General features: G+C 53.7%; 1 protein-coding gene across 2 annotated transcripts; it reads right to left on the reverse strand.

Moving 5' to 3' along the window:
* Positions 1 to 73: 73 nt before the first annotated feature.
* On the reverse strand, positions 74 to 5,367 carry LOC110072197 (interleukin-1 beta). 2 transcript variants are annotated; one of them, XM_072979157.2, is made up of 7 exons: positions 4,579 to 5,367; positions 4,215 to 4,281; positions 3,678 to 3,726; positions 2,479 to 2,686; positions 1,429 to 1,602; positions 1,138 to 1,277; positions 74 to 810 (listed from the first exon to the last, which is right to left on the reverse strand). In XM_072979157.2, exons 2-7 carry the CDS (start codon positions 4,259 to 4,261, stop codon positions 613 to 615), a joined length of 816 nt encoding a protein of 271 aa, XP_072835258.2. In that variant the 5' UTR covers positions 4,262 to 4,281; positions 4,579 to 5,367; the 3' UTR covers positions 74 to 612. The 2 variants fall into 2 exon arrangements, with proteins under 2 accessions (XP_072835258.2, XP_072835259.2); XM_072979158.2 differs by having other exon boundaries at positions 4,215 to 5,367.
* Positions 5,368 to 20,711: the final 15,344 nt, after the last annotated feature.

Raw genomic sequence — 20,711 nt, forward strand, 5'->3', positions numbered from 1 at the left:
AAGGCTGGGGCGTCGCTGGGCTTCCCTCCCGCCCCCCCACCGAGTCACAAAGCACAGCGGCCTCCGCCTCTAATAATGCGTGCAATAATTTATTCTGAATAATTTATACAAACATAACCACGACCTTCTGGCAATACAGTTATTAAATTAAAAAATAAATACTTTCATGACATATAAGCCCTCGCTCGAAGTAAAGCATCGGTAGGTCCGAAGGCATGACAAATTACAACCCAACCGCAGGGCGTTCCGTCGTCGCCCGGAGGAACCGAGGACCGCGTCTCTGACCGAGGGCTTCGTCCTTCTGCAGCTGAGGCTCGGAGGGAAGTTCCCGGAAGCCTCTCCTCCTCGATGCCCGAGGCCGAACAAGTCCCCCGATGCGATTTCCCCCCCCCCCTCGGTCAATAGGGAGCAAGGCTCCCGATAAATATATAAATAAATAACGGAATAAATAAATCGGCCGAGGGAGGTGGTGGCGGCAGGACAGCCGAGGTTGCCCCTGCTGGAGGCGGGAGGAGGACGGAGGTCGCGCCCGAAGGATGATGCCCCGGGGTCCGCAGCGGGAGCTCCTTCTTCCCTTGAATCCGCCGCCGCCGCCGCCGCGGCGGCCTCAGTCTAGTCGGTGAGGTCGTAGTCCACGATCAGCGCTCCGCCGGGCTGGTTGGTGATGCCCACGGCCTCCGAGCGGGCGGAGGTGCAGATGAACCAGCCCGGGTAGAGGGCCGACTCGAACCGGGTGTGGGTCCCGTGGACGCGGTAGAAAAGGAAGCGGCCCAGCGTGGCTTTGTCCAGGTCTCCCCGGAGGGTGGCTTCCTGCCGGCGGAAGGAAGAGGGCAGGCGTGAGTGACCGGGCGCGGTGGCGGCCAGACGACGGGCACAGCCTCCTCAGAGGCTCGCCACCCGCCGCCCCGGCTCTGCGGGCAGCTGCCCTTCCACGCCCCGGACACGCTGACCCCGTCCTAGGGAGGGCCGGTTGTTGTCCCCGCCCGAGGTGGGATCTCTGAGCCAGGCTGGAGGGGTGCGCGGAGGAACTCCGTTTCCTGACAGGTGAAGGAGAGGGAGAGCCCCCCACCCCACCCCACCCCAATTACAGCCCCCTTTCCCCCCTCCAGAGGCCGAGGGCCTGGAAGGGCCCCTCACCTCCAGCTGCAGCAGAGGCGGCTGCCCGTCTTTCTGCACACAAGACAAGTAGAGGTTGCTCCCCTTGATGTTCAGGGCCGTGGGGGTTTTTTCACCATTCGTGTCAGGTTTGGGGCGATATATAGACATTTTTAGCTTCACTGCAAAAAAGAACAGGGAAAACATGCCAGTGAAACAGAGCCAAGGGGACGGGGCTTGGCTGGCCAGATGCCAGGGGGCGGGAGAGCCTCCAGTGGCCGGACCTCTTTCTGGTGGGTGGGGGGGGAGGGGAGGGGGGGGCCGGGCCCGTACCTGCGTGCTTTGTGTTGGGGCCTTGCAAGAACATGGCCAGCAGCTGCGGAGGAGGTTTCTGCAGGACCAGCGACTTCTGGGCAATGTCTTGGATGTCACAGCAGATCTCCTCCGAGAACTGGTAGATGGAGCTCACCGCGTGTGTGCATCTGTTGGTGTCAAACTTCACTGGTTCTGGAAAGGAAAAGGTGCCTCAAGTTGAAAGACACTTTTGCCCCCAAAAGCACTGTTGGCCCCCTCTCCCTGGCCTTGGCCCCCTCTCTCCCAGAAATGCTGAGCCCAAAAGAAAGAGACATCATCCTCTGCTATGTAGTCCTTTGCCATCCCAGCACTTGGGGGGAGGGGAGTTGGGGGGGCGTGCTCCGCTTTGTTCCCAGTAGGCTATTCCTCCATGGTCACCCAGTTGCTCCCACTGGCTTCCCTCCAGAGCCCCATGGGAGGTGCCAGGACCTCCCCCCCCCGAACTGGCAGCAGGTGGATCCTCCTTGCTCTCAAGTCAGAGAGACAGAGAGACAGAGAGAGAAGGCACCAAGGCTTTTCAAGTTCTCCTCTTGTTTGGGAGGCAGGAAGCCAGAGAAGGAGGATGATGACCCAGCGGAGGTGGGAGGCCTCTTTCGCGGTGTGTGCTCTCCTTCGTGCTTGGCCTCCTCCCAAGGCGGTTTGCCTTTCTGATTAAAATGCAGAGGTTGCTTTTCAAGTAGCTGAAGGGAAACCTTTGTTCCAGCTCAGTGTGTTTTAACTAGCAGAAACCAGGAGGAAGCACCGTTGGATTCAGAGGAGATTATGCCAGGGTCACTGGGTCTCTGATTGGGCTGGATGAAGGAATGCTCTTTGGAGAGAGAGAGAGAGAGAGAGAGAGAGAGAGAGAGAGAGAAACACCCCCCCCCCTCTCTCTCTTTCTCTGACTTTCTGTCTCATTTGACTGTAGCTGGGAGGAAGAGTGGGAGCTTCTTAACCAGAAGGAAGAACTGTCAGAAGCCTCCCTGGGATCTCCTAGGGCAGGTCCTGAGTTCAAGAGGGTGCCCCCGTGGCGGCCGCTCCGTACTGTACCTAGCACAGCATTCAAGATGTCCATCAGGTCCTTGTCGGTGAAGAGACTGCCAGGGGACGTCTTCTTCATCTTCTCGATGGCCACCACGATGATGGCGGCCTTCCGGAAGCCCTTGGCAGAGGCTTTCTGGCTGATCCTCACCTGAATGCCCAGCTGGCAGGCCCAGTGGGGGCCGGCATCCTCCTGGGTCAGCCCTGGCAAGGCTGCCTGTGGGGAAAACAGACTCCAGCTGAAGGCTCCTGATAAGCCACGGCTTCCGAAGAGACACACCAGTTGCTCAACTGCCACGGCTGCCACAGCAACCGTCTTGGCCTCAGCCAAGGTTCTGGGAACCCAGAGGACCCCCACATTTCTCTCAGCTGCAAGAGGAGCCCCAGAAGGGGGGGGGCTAACATCTTCCCATGGAGCAGGTCAAATATAAACATAATGTTTTCTTTCCTTTCTGCAGCCCTTTAAATTGAAAGAACTCCTCCCCTTCCTCTGTGTCTCTATGAGGTACCATGAAACCACACACACCCCCATCTGTCTTTCCTTGGGGTCTCAAAAGGCCTCGCTCCCCTTTTGATGGTGGCTGTGAACAAAAGCTTGTGGAACTGATGCAGCTACAAGGAAAGGACAGGGCATTAGCTAGTGGGAGACACACCATTCCTTCGTTAGGCAGAAGTATTCCAGGGGCAACCCTGAGTAGCTGTTGGGATGGAGTGGCATGTCTGGATCAGACAGGCAAGGAGCCGAAGCCATGAGGTGCTGACCTTGACTCCAGAATCCTGACAGACCTGCTGTCTCAGCTGAAGCTCATCACCCCAGAGGAGACTCCCCCCCACACACACACATGTGGAACCACTGGAGACAGGAGCTCAACATCTGAGCCCGACTGCCACCAGATGCTTCCTGCTCTCTGGGGACCCTGTTTGGCAGCACAGTCTGTGTGGCACCTGCCCTGGGAAGCCCCTCTATAGGCAAGGGAGGTGGGGCAGAATTGAGGGGGCTGGAGCCTCACTGGCCCGAGTAAGAGGGACAAAGGAAACCCAGACATTCTTGGTGCCAGGTCTGCAGGGCAAGACTGCTGTGGACCAAACCGGCCACGTTGTTTCCCGGGGGGCCCTCCTGCACTAGTGAGCGGGAGGAGGAGGAGGAGGAAGAGGAGGAGGAGGAGGAGGGTCAGTCCTGAGCAAAAGGAGCCAAGTAGGGACCTTACTTTGGTCAAGCAAGGACCGTCCATTTCGTAGAACTGGATCTCATTCTCACTGCAAATGAAGCACAGAAAAAGCAAGTCAGGGGAAGGGACGCAGGAGGATGCTCCTTCTGCTAGGCCAAACTCATGGGTTGGCGTCCGATGCTCTCCCAAGGTCTCAGGCAGAGCATGTTCTCAGACCCACCCGAAGATGCTAGTAGGACCTGGGCCCCGGGCAGCTTTTCCTAGGAACGGCGGCCCCTCCCCTTGTTGTGGGTTAGGGTAGAATTAAGGCAGGTCTTCAGAAATGAATCTTGGGACGAAAATCCTCTGTAGAGAAGACTCTCCTGCCCAAGACCTCTTCCTTCACAGGCCAGGGATGGTGCTTGTAGCCAACAGGCTGAGCCAAAAAAGTGGACTGAAGTGGCTGAAGAGGTTCGCCAGGAAATATGGGGACCTGAGAGGCCAGGTTAGAACTCGCAAGGAATCACACGGCCAGTCAGTCGCCCAGCGGAGTCCCTGAGGAAGTGGCTCAGGTCCACGGGGTGGTCTTTGGGTTACCTGCAGAAGTCCATCATCTCCTCTTGGCCCTCGGGGACTCTGGCCATGGCGCTCCTGAGCGGTAACACTGCAGAAGAAGGAAGAGAAGTCAGGCCGAGAGCTTGGCAGCTGCTTTTGCTATCGGAGGGGAACGGGCGGGGAAGCCCAAAAGCCAGCAGTGTTCCTGGTCCCTGGTCCCAGCGGGCTGAAGCGGCTGCAAGATGAGGAAAGCTGTGTTGCCCTGGAATCCCGGCAGGGCGACTTTGCAAGAAAGAAAGAAGCGGATGCTAGTCCTCACTGTGGTTAGACACGAAGCAGAGCTCTGCTCTCCTCAGGCTTCCCCCCTCCCCCCACCTTGCACTGCCAACCCGTTCAGAAGTGTTACCTGCACAGAGTGCGGTTGCTTCCAGAAAAGAGGGTCTGTACGCCTCAGACTGGCTTGAGTGAGCGTGGATTGGTTTGCAGGGCGGCCCCTTATATACTCTGCCACAGGTGGAGCGTCATGGCCCAGACTTCCCCTTTGAGCATGTCATTTCACAAGCGGTGAAAACACACGTTTCAGGAATGGGATGTGGTCATTTTGCTGAACATGCAGATTGTGAAAAGGCAGAATTTTTTTGGGTGAGCGTCACTTGGTGCCGAAGTGAACGTCCCCCCTGAGAATGGATTTTCTGTGAATCTGTGTTTCTGCTAGGTGATGCCAGCTGGATGCTTTCACAGAGCAAGATTTTCAACCTGGGGAAGAAGGGCTGTGTCCTGGCCAACACTGCTCACCCAAACGGCGGGCAAGGAGCAGCCTGGCTGGTGGTGAGACGCTGGGGTGGGGACATGGAGCCCCCCTCCCCCTGGCAATACAGTAGGAGGCAGAGCGGTCTCTCTTGCACCCCCATCAGCGTCCAGATGCAGTGCGATACCTGCCATTCTTTGACTAAGGAGCCCCCCCCCTTTGGCAGCCCCTGGAGGTGTCATCCTGTGATACTTCTGGTTCTTCTGGAAACCTTCCAGTTCCTTCAAGCGAGCGCATCCTGTCTGCAACCCTGCAGCAACCTGTGCTCCTGGCTGGAGGGAGGAGTGGAAACCAGTGGGCCTCCTGAAGGAAGGAAGGAAGGAAGGAAGGAAGGAAGGAAGGAAGGAAGGAAGGAAGGAAGGAAGGAAGGAAGGAAGGAAGGAAGGGAGAGAGGGAGGGAGGGAGGGAGGGAGGGAGGGAAGGAGAGAAGGAGAGAAGGAAGGAAGGAAGGAAGGAAGGAAGGAAGGAAGGAAGGAAGGAAGGAAGGAAGGAAGGAAGGAAGGAAGGAAGGAAGGAAGGAAGGAAGGAAGGAAGGAAGAAGGTCACCCATGTCAGAATGGGTGAGGGACACCTCTCTTCTGTGACAACCCTCACAATTCCCTGAAACCTGTAATGGCTGCCCATTTCCTGTTGTGCTATTCCTGTCTCCACACCTTCTAGCTTGCCATTTTTAAAATGCAGGCCAAAGAGATACTTCTGTTTATTGTTCATTTCATATTAAATATTTTTACCCCACGTTTCTCCTTAAAAGGAACACAAAGTGGCTTAAATCATTAAAAGACAATATTTAAAAGATAAAAATAACACATATACAAATATTTTAAAAGTACCAAATGAACACAACATGAGACATAGTGAGCAAAATCAACACCAAAATGAGATTCAAACCAACAAAGTGCAACATTCCATTTAAAAACCTCTCTCAGACAGCCAGTCACTAAGGGAAAGCCTGCTTTTACTGAAAGTTTGTGAAAGGACAGCCAAAATGTGGGCCAGGACAGACTTATTCCAGAAACAGAAGCAGCTGGTGCACCAGTTTTAACTGTGCAAAGGCACAAGAGAGAGAGAGAGAGAGAGAGAGAGAGAGAGAGAGACAGAATGAGTAACAAGGCATCATCATCATCAGGGCTTAGAAAACAAAATGATAGGAAGGAAAAGAGAGTCCTGCTCGTCTGTCCCTCTTCTGTGCAGAGAGAAGGTGCCATGGTTGTTTTGGGGTGTCATGGGAGTCTCACCAAATGACGTCCATGTCTTTGGAGACCATTTAGCGCCATCTTGGTGTGCTGATAGTGGGTGTGCAGTGCATATTTTGGCCCACGCTGAAAGGCCCCTATCTGCTGGGCCCATTCAAAAGGCAAGCCCCTGAATAAGACACTTCCAGTCTCCCCCGCAGAAATGCCCATGCACATCTACAGTCGGCTTGGCGCCCTTTCTGGAAGGCCTGCCGTCCCTAACAAGCCTGTCTGGAGGGCAGGGAAAGGGCGCCGACAGATGTTCTGTCATGGGCAATGCTGTTCTCTTCAGACAGGTTTTCCCTTCGTGACTGGCAGTTTCAAGGGTTCTAAAATCAGGATCGTTAATATTTTGTTGGTTTTAATTTGTTTAATAATGCTTTTATTTAACATTTTAATCGTTCGTTCGTTTAGTCGTTTAGTCGTGTCCGACTCTTCGTGACCCCATGGACCAGAGCACGCCAGGCCCTTCTATCTTCCACCGCCTCCCGGAGTTGTGTCAAATTCATGTTGGTTGCTTCACAGACACTGTCCAGCCATCTCATCCTCGGTCGTCCCCTTCTCCTCTTGCCGTCACACTTTCCTAACATCAAGGTTTTTTCCAAGGAGTCTTCTCTTCTCATGAGATGGCCAAAGTACTGGAGCCTCAGCTTCAGGATCTGTCCTTCCAGTGAGCAGTCAGGGTTGATTTCCTTCAAAATGGATAGGTTTGTTCTCCTTGCAGTCCAGGGGGTTCTCAAGAGCCTCCTCCAGCACCACAATTCAAAGGCATCAATTCTTCGGTGGTCAGTTTTCCAGCATTCACTTCCATACATCACAACAGGAAAAACCATAGCTTTGACTATTCGGACTTTCGTTGGCAAGGTGATGTCTCTGCATTTTAAGATGCTATCAAGATTTGTCATTTTAATACAATGTTTATTTAATTCTGTTTTAATATATGAAAAAATTATTGTTTTTAGCTACTTTTAAAAATGTTCTAAGCCACCTTAAAAAGCATCTTAAAAAGCAGAGACATCACCTTGCCAACAAAAGTCCGAATAGTCAAAGCTATGGTTTTTCCTGTAGTGTTGTATGGAAGTGAGAGCTGGACTATAAAGAAAGCTGACCGCCGAAGAATTGATGCCTTTGAATTGTGGTGCTGGAGGAGACTCTTGAGAGTTCCCTGGACTGCAAAGAGAACAAACCTATCAATTCTAAAGGAAATCAACCCCGAGTGCTCATTGGAAGGACAGATCCTGAAGCTGAGGCTCCAGTACTTTGGCCATCTCATGAGAAGAGAAGACTCCTTGGAAAAGACTTTGATGTTGGGAAAGTGTGAAGGCAAGAGGAGAAGGGGATGACCGAGGATGAGATGGTTGGACAGTGTCATCGAAGCAACCAACATGAATTTGACACAACTCTGGGAGGTGGTGGAAGATAGGAGGGCCTGGCGTGCTCTGGTCCATGGGGTCACGAAGAGTCGGACATGACTAAACGACTGAACAAACAAAACACTTTTAAAAATGTTCTAAGCCACCTTAGGTCCTTTTATGGAGAAAGAAAGAAAGAAAGAAAGAAAGAAAGAAAGAAAGAAAGAAAGAAAGAAAGAAAGAAAGAAAGAAGGAAGAAAGAAAGAAAGAAAGAAAGAAAGAAAGAAAGAAAGAAAGAAAAGAAAAGAAAAGAAAAGAAAAGAAAAGAAAAGAAAAGAAAAGAAAAGAAAAGAAAAGAAAAGTAAGTAAATGTGGCATCTCTCCTGGTACGAATCAGGGAGCTTAAAAGCTGCAAACTGCTGACTTTGAAACCAACTTATAGTGACCTGAACAGGGTTTTCAAGATAAGTGAGATATTTAAGGAGTGGCTTTACTGGTTCCACTGCCCATGTGAGTTTCTATGGCTGAGCAGGGATCTCAACTGTGTTCTCCAGCATCCTGGTTCATCGCTCTATCCACTGCACAACACTGGGGGTGTGGATTGACTTTAGGTGGGTCTAATAACAGCATTAATCGGTATGGATTTTGGAATGCTTTGTGCTGCCACAGCTCTCTCTGCTCCTCCGTGCCACACAGGAAGCAGCCTGTAGGGATGACTCACCCATGTGAAAAAGGATGCTTATCGCCTCTACGGGATTGACTGACCACGGCATAGCCTGAATTCTGAGAGGCACATCCTTCGCAGAACGGAAAGCAGCGTCAGGCAAAGCAGGAAGTTAGGCAGGGCTGAAACTCTGAACCAACAGACTGCGAAACACTGGGGTTGTGTGGATGCTGTCACTCTGCCGCTGTTGTGACAGCAAGAGGATTTCCTGTACTCTCTGTGAAGTCCCCACTCTGGCCCTTCTGCCTGGCTTTGCATAGGCTTTTGTTTCTACTGACAAGGTCCCTAATTTACATAAATGCAAACTTGAGAACCTGGGGGCTCACCCCTCCTGAGCCAAAGTTCAGCAGCAGTGACTCAGAGGGAATTCCTGGGGCAAACCCTGCCCTGGGGGAGGGACCAAAAGAGAGGGAGGGGGCTCCTGTGAACTGAAGAGTTGCATGGAAGGGGGCCTTTGAGCAGGAGAACCTTGCCTAAGAGCCGTTTGACAACTCAAGAGGTGTGCTTAGGGTGTCCTTTGTGGGGAGACCTGCTTTTTCTTAGGGGAACGAGTGTGTCAAGATCTAGTTGGTGGGTCTGCAACTTTGGAGGGTCAGGCAGATCTGCCAAGGCTTAATGGAGCTGTTGTGCAAGCGACACCCGGCCCAGTGCCCTCTGCCACACAGTGAGAGAAATATGCGTCAACGGGTTGCTGTTTAGCATATTTTGCACCCAGAGCTACCAGGGGGAATTCTGGAGAGGAATTTTTGGATGGAGTACTTTGGGGGGACAGTAGGAGGTCTGAGGTTGAGAAGGAAGTAGGGATCCCACAGGGAAGTGAATAAAAAGCATCAGCTAGACGAGGCAGCAGAGAATGGAAGTTTAGCCAAAATCTTAAGCATGAGCCTTGAGAAGGTCCATTATTACAGGACGCCATCCCCCCTCTGCTCAAGCTGGAGGGTACGGGGCCACGGACCTTAGCACGGACAACTGTGAGACAAGACAGAAGCGTTTTGAAATGTGGATTGATCACATGAGGCTAATAATTGCTTGGACAGGGAAGCTGATCAACAAGGAAGTACTACTCACATGAGCAACAAGGGGCTGGGAAACCCAAAAAGGAACTAGGGAGGCCACGCAGGAAAGTGAATAGAAACCACGAGCAAAGAGAGACACAGAATGCAGAAAGCCAGGGGACGTTCGTCACATAAAGAGAAGTGAAAAGTTCAGAGGCTACAACTAATGATTCAGAGTAACATAAGTGGGAAAAGAAGAGCAGGAAGGGAAAACCTCTTGGCTGAAGAACTTGAAAAATGGATGGGCTCCAGCATTGCCTCTTAGGGATGGTCCACCCAGGTCACAAGAGTCACGAGGGGCAGCAGCCATGGTAGCTTGGCCAGAATGTTCTGCCTCTCAGTTTCATGGCAGGGAAGGAATATCTGATAGTTGTCTATCCTTCCCTGTAGTCTTTCAGGCAAAGTTGCTGCCTGCCGGCTTTGTAAACAACTAAACAAATGTTGCATAATGCTTTTGTTTGGTTTCCTCTAAATGCAACAATAGCCATGACATTTAGATGATTGCTGTTGCTACTGTCTTTTTACTTTCCAAACACTATAAATTTTACCTTAAACAGACTAAACTTCCTTAACAGGCGATCAGTACAGATGGCCATCTGCTCTGGCCCTGGTCCACGTGTGGCAATCCCAGGAATTGGTGGCTGGAGTCAGTTCTGCCCAAAGAGAGTCTGGGAGGAAAAGGCAGCCTGGTGTCCCAACCTTGGGTCCAAGCAGCTGATGCAGAAAGGGGTGCCCCGGCTTTGGTGGACTTCCCTGTTTTATATGTGGTGTTTTTTTGGGGGGGGTCTTTTTAGATTTGTGTAATGTGCTGTCCTTTGTTTGCTCTAGCGCGTGCGTGGGGGGGGAGCCAGCTACTCTGCCCCCAAGCAGGGCAGATCCTGCTCATTCCGATGCACGGGGCCCTTGGTTTCCACCCCAGAGGCCCAGCCTGAGGACACCCCTGGCCTTCGGTTACTCTGTCCCTAACGCAGAAGGAGTGCAACGAAAGCCCCTTTGGCTCCTTCCCATCACAAGCATAAAAGCAGCCTGCCAGCTTAGCTGGCAAGAGAGAACGGGGTTGCATGGAAGCAAGATGGAGGGTTGGAGCTGAGCGGGGGGGGGGGGGGGGCTCCTGCTGAGCAGCTGCCGCCTTGGCAGACCATACACCAAGGACAGGGGAGGGGCTGGTCTCTGCAGCTTTATAGGGGTGGTTACGTTTGCTCTTGGCTGCTGATGCTTATTAGATAAGGTTAATTATGTTTTCTTAATATCTGTTTTTATGGTTAGCAGGTCCTGTGGAAGGATCGAGACAGACAATGAGCCCCTTGGGGGTGATTAGCCAGGAACATTTGCTTGAGGGCAGAAGTGAAAGGAGGCTGAATCTATTCCATGCACGTACCTGGATCTGACCCGCTGGAAGGGTAACCTTTGGCTCAAAAATGGGCTGCAAAGCCAAATTACCTGATCGTTGGTCCTTATATATCACCAGAGCTCTCCCACTGACCTCTTCCTCCTGCCTCTGCTTCTGAGATTTATAACACACACACACACACACCTTCTTCTGCAGAGGCAAAAAATGCTCCACTTCTTTGTGAAGCGGGTGAAAGTGCCTGCAATTTCATAGAAAAAATGCCAGGCTGATGTAATGCAAAGTTTGAATGATCTTTCTTTTCCAGGAAGAGGGGAGTGGTGGTGGTGGGGTGGTGGGGGGGGGGTGGAGAGGAGGGGATAGCTGCCAGAGAAGTGAAGCCAGGATTCACCCTCCGGCACAAAGGGCTGGCAGGAGAGGCAGGTGCCAGCTGAATAAAGAGGCGGCCTGGAGGCAAGGACCGGGGGGTGGTGGTGGTGGTGGTGGTGGTGAACACCTCTCTGGCAGAGGCTTTCTGGTGTCGAGGAAGCCATGAGACAGCTGCTGATGTGTAGGTCTGAAGCTCTGAAGGAGGCGTGATGGTTTCCTCTACATTCTCTGCTCAGGGGCACCCACGCCAGGTCCTCACATCTCTATCTACGGGCTGCTCCGCTTGGAAGCCACATCCGGTCTGTGCCTCAGGAAGCAGAGGGAATAGGGGAGGGAGTGACTTTGCTTCCTCTCGTCAAGCCTGCGGTGCTCTAAATCCCCCTCTCCCCCTCCCTCGTGCCCAGTCCACAGCCCCGGTGGATTGGGGCCACTTTGCTGGCAGCATCTTTCAGGTCGGTAACAAAACAAGTGTGCAGCTTCCCTGTCTTTCTGCAAGGGAGAGGGTGTCTCCACCTGGCTCTTCTCCAGCTGCAGTTCATTCTCCTACATTACTCCTTCTATTTATTAAAAGTTTTAGAGCACAGAGGTGCCTCTTCCGTGGGGAGCGGCCAGCGGCCAGGTGGGCACTCGGCTGCAGAAGAAGAGGGAGGCAGCGGGCCTTTCTTCACCCGCCTTGCCCCCCCCTCGTCACCACACCCCGCTCTTCACCTGAGCAGCGTTTTTAGGAGAGACATTGGACGGGCCTCTAAGCCTCCAGTTCCCTCCGAACCCTCAGGCTCTGTAAAAGCTGCTGAGCCAAGAAAATAAAGGGGTCTTTTAGAAGCTGAATTGCTAACTCCGGCGACGGATCCCGAGGACAAGACCCCGGCCCACTGGCCGGTCACTGGGGAAGGCGACCTCCCAGCAGATGGCCAGAGAGGGGAGGCGGCGAGTGCCAGGCTGGGCCAGGGGCGCGCGCGCGCGTGCAGGTGAGCAGGGGCGAGCGGCTGAGCGCGGGTGGGAGCGCGGGCGTGGGCCTGCAGTCCTCCGGGGGTGGTCAGGCCGCAGCCAGCTCCTCAGCCGGCAGCGCAAAGAACGGGCGGAGGCGGCTGTTCTGGTCTGGTCTGGAGAGTCCAGCCACTTTGCTTTGGGGTGAACACTCGCCTGCCCCCTAACAGGGCACCACCCTCTTCCCCCCAACTCTTGGCGACAACCTTTTGTTGATTGGGACATTGTGTGTGTGTGTGTGAGAGAGAGAGAGAGAGAGGGAGAGAGAGAGAGAGAGAGAGAGAGGAGGACCCTGCCTTCACGCCACCGCGCACGACTTGGCCGGACGCGGCTGGAAACCGATGCCGGTTCCTGACCCGACACGGGTGCGGTGCGGCAGCTGGACTCCAGTCGCCTCGCCTTGCTCCGCCTCCGCCCCAAAGTGTGGCCGCCGCCGCACGAAGCGCTGTGGTCGTGAGGAGGAAGGAAGGAAGCGGCCGCCTCAGGCCGACGCGCATCCCCGCGATAGCCGGCCGAGCCCCGGGAGGCGATCCCCGCAGATCCCGGCTCTCCACCACGAGATGGCAGCAGCCCGCTGCGGAAGGAGGCCGGCCGGCCGGTGCGGGCCCCGCCAGCCCTGGCACCGGCGGCGGAGCCGGGCGTCGCCAGCCGTCCCTCCGCCAGCGCCAGGGCGAAGAAGGGGAGGCGGCTCGCAAAGGCCCCTTCCCTAGCCCAGGGGCCGCCGACTCCGGGCCTCCTTCATCCCACCTGGACAGCGCCTGTACCCCTCCGGGCCGGCCTCCCTCCCCGCCCGAGAAGCAGGCGAGGAGACCCTTCCTCTCCCTTTCTTGCTTTCTGATGACTTCGTTGTCCCTGCCCGAAAAGAAGAAGTGGTGTTGGTCGGCTGGCCTCCACCACGGCCCCCCCCGCCTCCCCCCACGAGGCACGTTGCTCACACTGCGGGGGCAGGGGGGGGCCTGCACGCCTATTCCCCCCCCCCCCAAGTCTTCATTCTTCCCGGCTCAAGGGGCAGGCGGGCAGGCAGGCAGGCAGGCAGGCAGGCACGCACACACACACACACACACACACACAGAGCGCGAGAGAGAGTGGGCCACCAGGCCACCAGTTCCAAGGGATGACACAAAGGTCTAATCCAGACCAGGACTGGCCTTGGCTGTCCCAGGGAAGATCCTTCTGGAAGGAGGATTGTCTTCTGGCCTTCTGGCAGCCTTCCCAGTGGAGGACTCCTCTCCTTCCTGAAAGAGGACTGGTGGCCACCAGGCCACACAGGATGATCCGTGTGTTCCATCCCAGGAGGAGGGTGGACGAAGACAAGCGATGGGGTCCCCGTCTCAGCAACACGGGGACTGTTTCAGGTGAGTGGGATCTCAAGGGTTCAGCAGTGGGGAGTGGGGGGGCTGGCTGGCTTCTGAATTGCTTTTGTGAGGAAAGGAGGTCTCTGCCTCTCCTCAAAGTGGCCATGCTGGGCTGCTCTGTGGAAGAGGGTGCCTCTGCTTTTACACACACACACACACACACACACACACACACACACACACACACACACACACACACACACACACACACACACACACACACAAACACACATTTCCCTTGTGAGGTTAGATCCTGGGTTACTGTTGGTGCACATCATCTCCCTGGGAAGAGAGGTGGCCACCCGCTCCTTGCTCACCTGCCTCGCCCTCTAAGGATGCAGAGATTTCTGGACCGTTTGTCCTCCCCAGGGCCAAGGGCCAAGGGAGGCTGAGTTGAGCCACTTGGCTCAGAGGGCCTGCCACGTGGGAAAAGGGGAGTGGTAGTCTGGCTCAAAAGCAAAAAGACCTGTCCGGTGGAGAGCCAGGCCAGTCTCCCTCACCCCACCCCAGCTGAGCCTGGCACCGTCCTCTGCTGTGCTGGACAAGGAGAGGCCTTAGCTGAGAGAAATCCGATGCTCAGGAGGAGGGTGGCAGGAGGTCAGAGGCAGGTGGGGGAGGATTCTGCCCTCCTGGCATGGGTGGCCTTTCATTCATAAAACCCAGAGCCCTCCCCTCTTTCTCTTACGTGGTCAGGCTGAAGGCCTTTCCGTGGTCAGGCACTCATCAAATTCAGTGTGGTGGTGGGACCCGTGGATTGCTTGTGTAACTCCGACCCTCCTGGGATGGAGGAAACAGATGACCGTCACACTGCATCCAGAAGCAGGTCCAGAAAGGAGCTCTTCATTCTTGGGGAGCAGCCGTTGGTGTGTGTATTAGAGGTGGGGTGAGCTTAGAGGGAGGAGGGAGAGAGAAAGGTGGGCAGAAAGTTTGGCCTGCTGGCTTCTTGGTGTCTGCATTGTTTCTTGCGCATAAATTGAGGCTGGGTGGGGGAAGAAGAAGAGGATTTCTAGGAACCTGTGACACCATTTGGCAGTGCTTGGTGGGCCCCATTCATCTTGTTTATCTGTTTCTGCTAATCTAAGGAGCAGCATTAGCTGGTTCTATGCTCAGCAGGGACCTACCATTGAGCAGAAGTAAATGGTCTCCTTAATAACTACAAATCAATTATCAGCGGGCTTCCTAGGGGAATGTTGTTCTCTACCTTTAGACAACAAACAACGATAAACTCAAATCCCACTTCTCCCATGAAGGCAAAGAACAGACTGCTGACATGAAGCCAAAAACAATAACAGAGAGAAACTGAGCTGCACATAATAGGTTAATTAATTATACTCCTCGGGTGGCAGTGGGACTGATGGTGGCAGCTCTTGGAAAAGCAGAAGTGTTTCTGATTTACCTGGAGAGGGAAGGTGCTGAATTTGCTTCTCTGCTTAAAATGGCTTCCTGGACCTCACTGGGCACGAACCCATGGCGTGGATTCAGGGCACTAACACAGGGGGTGACTCCTGGATCCGTTTCCTGGTTCTTGAATTCATCCTCGTGTTGGCCCATCAGTGAGAAAAATAACTAAAAGAAAGCAATGAACCAGGTACTTTCCCCTCTGTGTGGACAAGACTATAGGTGGAGGGAAAAAGCCCACAGGTCACCATGGAGAAGGATCCCTGTGTGTGGATTGGGTGGACAGAAGAACAGGGTGTGTGAAAGAGCAGGCTCTGTGGCCTGAAAGGGTCAGTGGCTGGGTGAATTCACAATGCCGTGTGTGTGTGTGTGTGTGTGTGTGTGTGTGTGTGTGTGTGTGTGTGTGTGTGTGTGTGTGTGTGTGTGTGTGTGTGTGTAATCTATTGGTTCAAACCACGTCTATGATGTGAGTTCAAGGTAAATTTGTGCAAACAAACAAACAAAAAAACCTCCGACATCATCCACCCAAGCTCCGTGGTATTGTGTCGTGGTCAGGAAGTCCAAAATGTTCCAAATGGCTCCAGGTTCATGCCTAGAAATGTGAGAGGAGGAGAGAGTATGTGTGAAACTGGGTCATTTAGAAAAATGCTGGATGATTGCGAGAAGCAAGATCAAAACCGTGACTCTGTGGGCTGTGTTCCAGTCCTACTGTTGTGTTTTGGGGACATAGCAAAGATCAGGGCTCTGGAGGCGACAGGCTGCTGATCTTGGGGCACCAGGTCCTGCATGAATCTTTACTGGCAAGAGGTGGGCTTCTGTGCCACCCAAAAGACACAGATATGAACAAAATCTCTAGTTAAAACCTCCCCATCCCAGTGGAGTTCAGGAGTCCTTATAAATCCCACCAGGCAGGGATCTATCCATGATAAATTTTTATTTATTATTCCATTTATATACTGCCCATCTAGCAAATCGCTACTCTGGGCAGTGTACAACAAGGAAAGAAACATAAATTATTAAATTGCTCTAAAACAGAATAAAGGAGCCACACTGGACAGCAACCTTATCTCCCTGCAGAGCTTATGCCTCAGGCTGGGGAAAGGCCCGACCCTGACGGAGCCTGTCAAGAGCAGGGCCCAGAACCGGCCCCCTCCCTCCCGCCTCCATCGGCCACAGCCAGCGGGAGGCCTGGGGCTCGTGGTGGGGGCAGGAGGTGGATATTTTTCATCATCGCCTCCCACAGAATGTCTTCAGAAGTCCTCATTGCTTTTTGCAGAGTTATTCAGTATTAATTCTTAGCTTTGTCAGTTGCCTGGGGTATACGCGTGTCATCAAGGAGGAAGGCAGGGTGTAAATATTTTAAGGAAAGGAATTAATAAATAAATAGGTGGTGACAGCCTATGTTCCTGGAACATGTGGTGCTGCCCATTCAGGGTGTTTCCAAGGATATATGTGTGTGTGTGCGTGCGTGTGCGTGCACGCATATGGACGCAGCTCACGCTCAGCCAGAGGGGTCTCTCCTGACCCCTCCTCGACTCCTGATGTCTCCAGGTGTCTTCTGACCGGTCGGTTTCCAGCCTCTTTCCCGGGAGCTCCGGGAGAGTACAGCTGAACACCACCGTGACGAAGCTCCGCCTCCTCCTGGACCCATCTTGATCTGCTGCAAAGGCGAACTGATGCAATGGGAAGTGTTCAGAAGCAGGGGTCAACTTTTCAGTCGCTTGTGGGGCCCTTGCATCCATGCCTAGTTTCACCTTTATGCTTTTTTGGCATTTACGACAGACCCCCGGAGCCCTTGTCCCACTTTTAGAGTGACGTGTTTCCCGCGCAGAAAGAGTGTCTGTCCAGCCAGGGAGGCGCGAAGACCACATGGCCGTCTCTCTCTCTCTCTCTCTCTCCCGGTGGCAATCTTTCCTTGCCTGCGAGCTTTGGGTGGTGCTAGCAATGCAGTGAGGCAACGACTGCTTGTCTGTGAGTGCAAAGCGGTGTGCCTAAAGACGCCGTCTCCATGGTTGGGTGTTCCTTCTCGGTCTTGTCCAAGAGTGGCTTCTCCTACCCTTCTGGCCGAAGGGGAGACCTGAGTGCGCCGAACCTTTCCCGTCTCTCTTTGGGTGGGGTTCGTCCAAGCCATGTTTTTTTCCACTTAGCTGTCTGATGATTTTGCACCCAATTTCATCCGTTTTTTCCTAAGTAGCCAAGGAAGATAAGCCAAACGACATTATTCCAGAGTGACTGCCCCATCTTTTGTGGCCACCCTCTTTTCTGCAGGCGATGGCAGAAAGCAAGAGGTGGAGTTGCAAGGAGGTTGTCTGCAGATTTCCCTCCTTGAACTGAACCCGGCACGTCCTCCTGCCCTGCCTTCTCTTTCCTCCTTCTCTCTGTGCCACTCTCACTAAATACATAAATAAATAAACATCATAAAAATTTTAAAATAAACCTGTTCTTTGGTTAATGTGGGGAGTTTATGGCCAACTGCTCTGATTTAATGGCTGTATAGCCATTCTGTTGTTAACAAATCAATATTTTCCTAAGAAACCATATGGACTTGCCATAAATATCCCTGTAGTTGTAGGAAGCTCAGCCACATAATTCATGTGCTGGAGCAGCCCTAATGAGTTACATGATGGCTGTGTCACAAAGAATATTTATTAGGGAATAATGAAAGTTGGATGAATTGGATTGAAAAAGCAAACCCACAAACCTGTTCATAATTCTCCTTTTGCTCAGCAGGTCCGTCTTTAAAATGTACCTGTTTATTGTGAAGAGGCCGACTACAAAGTAACGGGAAGCACACATCATTTATTTGGGCTTGTAGCAGATGAAGTGCACACTGTAATGTGTACAAATTTGCAGCTTACTGCAAGCAGACTAAGTGGGAAGGAGGTACCACCTGTGTCGGGGAGGGGAGAGGCATGCCCAGTTATGCAGGCGCCCTGTTTTCTTAGCAGAGGGCAAGAAGCGAGACTTCCATCAGCAGCATCCGAACTCAGGCCAGAAGTCTGGGGGAAAGCAAGGATGCAGCAGGAGGCCTAAGCTTCAGAGCACAGGATCAATATGCCTTGCGCTCACTTCTCTGGTCATGTGGGAAGCCCACCTGAAATCAAGCCAGGGAACAAACTGTGGAATTGTAGAATTCTAGGATGGGCAGGGATCCCAGAGGTCACCTAGCCTAACTCAGTGACGGTGAACCTTTTAGAGGCTGAGTGCCCAAACTGAAAAAACAACAACCCAGGGAGTGATGGGTGGCAGCAGAAGTGGAAGTGGTGGCGGAAGGGGGAATCCCGGGCACGGAGGTGCCTCCAGACCCCACTCCGGATCCACCTCCAGTCGGGCCCAACCCTGCCACTGCCTATAGCTCAGCTGCCATCCCCCACCACCAGCATCAGCTGCTCCAGATCCTGGCCCGTTGCCTGTCGGAGTGCTAGCACTGCGGCTGCAGGTGCATCCTCAGGTTCGGCTGCCGGGGGTAATGATCCAGCAACTTACAGCTCACAAGCCCAAAGAGAGGGCTCTGCGTGCCAGCTGTGGCAGGCGTGTCATAGGTTTGCCATTGCTGTCCTAACCCTTGTAATGCAGGAAACCCACAGATAAAGCATGCCCCCCCAGCCCCAACGGAAGATACCCCCCCCCGCCCTTCTGAGCCTGTCTGTCTCCTTGTCAAGCAGTGTTTCCCACCGAGGTGTTCTGGTGAAAGTTCAGTCTCAATCTTCTGGCTTGTCATTTGCCTGCTCAGGTCTGAGCCCTACCCTCTGAAGCCACAGACAAGGTTCTGCCCTCCACGTGGCAGCCCTTCACAACGTCTTGGAAGATGGTGATCGCGTGGCTCCTCTCAGTCTCCTCTCTTTTGGGCTAAACATGCCCCACAGAAGATGCGTGATGTGTGTGATAGTGGCTGGTGAGGATGACAGGACTGTAAAGGGGCACAAGGGAGCCTCTTTCGTTGCAACAGGCCACCAGGAAAGGAAAGCAGAAAGGAAAGGAGGAAACAAGAAAAAAGGAAAGGCAGGCCCCACTCTTGCAGGCTTCAACATTTTATGACTTCCCAAGGTGACATCTCTGGAGCTAACAACCCAAAACCTGTCACCCGGGAACTCCTTGATGGGCGGTGGTGGTGTCTACACTTTTCAAACTGATCCAGTAAACACTGCCAGAGGTGCGGAGGTACACTGACACACTTGCTGCCTGCCTCCACTTCTCAAAAGGGCGCATCGTACATTTCTGTCAGCCCTAATCATGCCAGATTCCCACTCAGCCTGGCAATCTTCCGGCAGGCAGCTGTGTCTGCAAAAGACTCCTGGCTTACAGGCCTCTGCTCCGTTCTCTGCTCAGTCGTGACAGAGGGAAGAGCGTCCTCTCCGACCTGGCATCTGCAGGCCAGTCTGCTCAGCGCAGGGCCTTGCCTGTCGAGCAAACGGCGGGCGTACAGTTTCTTCAGTACCCGAAAAGGGTGAGGGATTTGGAGAGGTAGGTCTGTTTGGGGGGCTTTGAACCAGGATTTCCAAAAGCAGCACTGGTGCGCCTTGTCCTGAATGGCACACCCCAATTTCTGCAGCATGGGATTAATCCAAAGCATCACGTGTGAGCCAGAAGATGGGAAGAGGCTACTATGGCAGGCGAGGTGGCAAACGGCCCCTCTGGACCTTGGGCGTGATGGCAGAGAACAGCAGCAGAGGGAGGGAAGGGGCCAGTTGGGGGCCTCCGGGAAAGGCCCAGGGGGCTGAACCTGTGGGGTCTGTTGACTGGCCTCCTCTGACAGCTGCTAAAAAACCCAGCCAGACTGATAAGGATGGCCCTCCGTTCTGGGCCCTGCAGTCTGAGCAGAGTCCACGGTCACTGGAGGCCCCAGGCCCCTTGGTTTGGAAAGCTGACCCTTCATCCGGACCAGCTTTCTCTGTGCCCGCCTTCCGGAGTGAAAAGATCAGGACAGTCTCCCCCTGATTGCTTCAAATAGCAAACCTGGCTGTTTGGGTCTAGGCCAAACCTGGCCCACCTTTAGGCTGCAGCGACCCTCATGCTCTGTGTGACCTTGGCAGCAAACCAGGCGTCCTGGAGTCTGGCCGGTGAGTGGGAGGTCGGAGAGCATTCATTCCATAAACAAGCAATGGCAGAATGGCCAGTTTGGGGCTCAGCAGAATCTCTGGTTTAAATATGAATGTAAGAGAGTACATTGTGCAGCCGGGCTCCTGTCCCTGCTGGCTGAAAACCTTGGATTGCCGAGGCTGAGGGGGTGTCGCACGCCCTTGCGACCGCTGCTCTCGGCACCGACCGGCAAAAGAAGACCCAGGCTTGGAAGGCTCCTTCCTTGGGCGACCCTCGGTCTCCAGGCCAGAAATACTGCCTTGGGGCAACTCACTGGGAGGCCACCCTTTCGGCCTTTGGCCTCCAGCCATTTCTCAGCTTTTGCAGATCCTGAGAGGTCGCCTCAGCTCTGTGGGTTTGCTTTTTTTTTCCCTTTTAAATCATCGCTGACTCTTTTCTGTCTTTGCTCATCAAAGTAATAATGAAGCTATCTGTTAAAATACTTGTATCCTTCCTTCCCGTGCCACTTCCGAACCGCCCACCACGGCAGCCACTGAGGGATGACCTGCAAAAGTGTAGAGGAAAGGCCAGACAAGCCCCCCCCCCAATTCCTCTTCCTCTTCCCCTTCCTCAGATCAAAGGAGCCCGGCCACAGCTGGGTTTGGAGTGGGAAACGCAGTAGGTTGGAGGGTGTTGCTGAACCTGGTGCCTCACTGGGTTTGCCCAGGTTGGCATCAAGACTGATGAAGGACACAAGCAGAGCCCTCCCTGCTGGATCAGGCCAAGGGCCCATCTAGGAACGCTCAGATCCAGGGAACCAGAAGATGAGATAAGCGGCAGCTTTTGTGGGTGGGGTGCTCCCTGCCCTTGGTTCCCACACAGGGCTTTGGGG

This window comes from Pogona vitticeps, chromosome 8, assembly GCF_051106095.1.
Source record: "Pogona vitticeps strain Pit_001003342236 chromosome 8, PviZW2.1, whole genome shotgun sequence".
NCBI classification, from domain to species: Eukaryota; Metazoa; Chordata; class Lepidosauria; order Squamata; family Agamidae; genus Pogona; species Pogona vitticeps.

What these genes read in the sequence shown, in the direction of transcription:
- LOC110072197 (XM_072979157.2), bottom strand. Translation starts at nt 4,261, where the DNA reads ATGGCCAGAGTCCCCGAGGGCCAAGAGGAGATGATGGACTTCTGCAG. An exon ending in CATCTTGAATGCTGTGCTAG is followed by an intron (nt 1,603 to 2,478) that starts GTACAGTACGGA and finishes TTTCCTTTCCAG; the next exon opens with AACCAGTGAAGTTTGACACC. An exon ending in CCCCAACACAAAGCACGCAG is followed by an intron (nt 1,278 to 1,428) that starts GTACGGGCCCGG and finishes TCTTTTTTGCAG; the next exon opens with TGAAGCTAAAAATGTCTATA.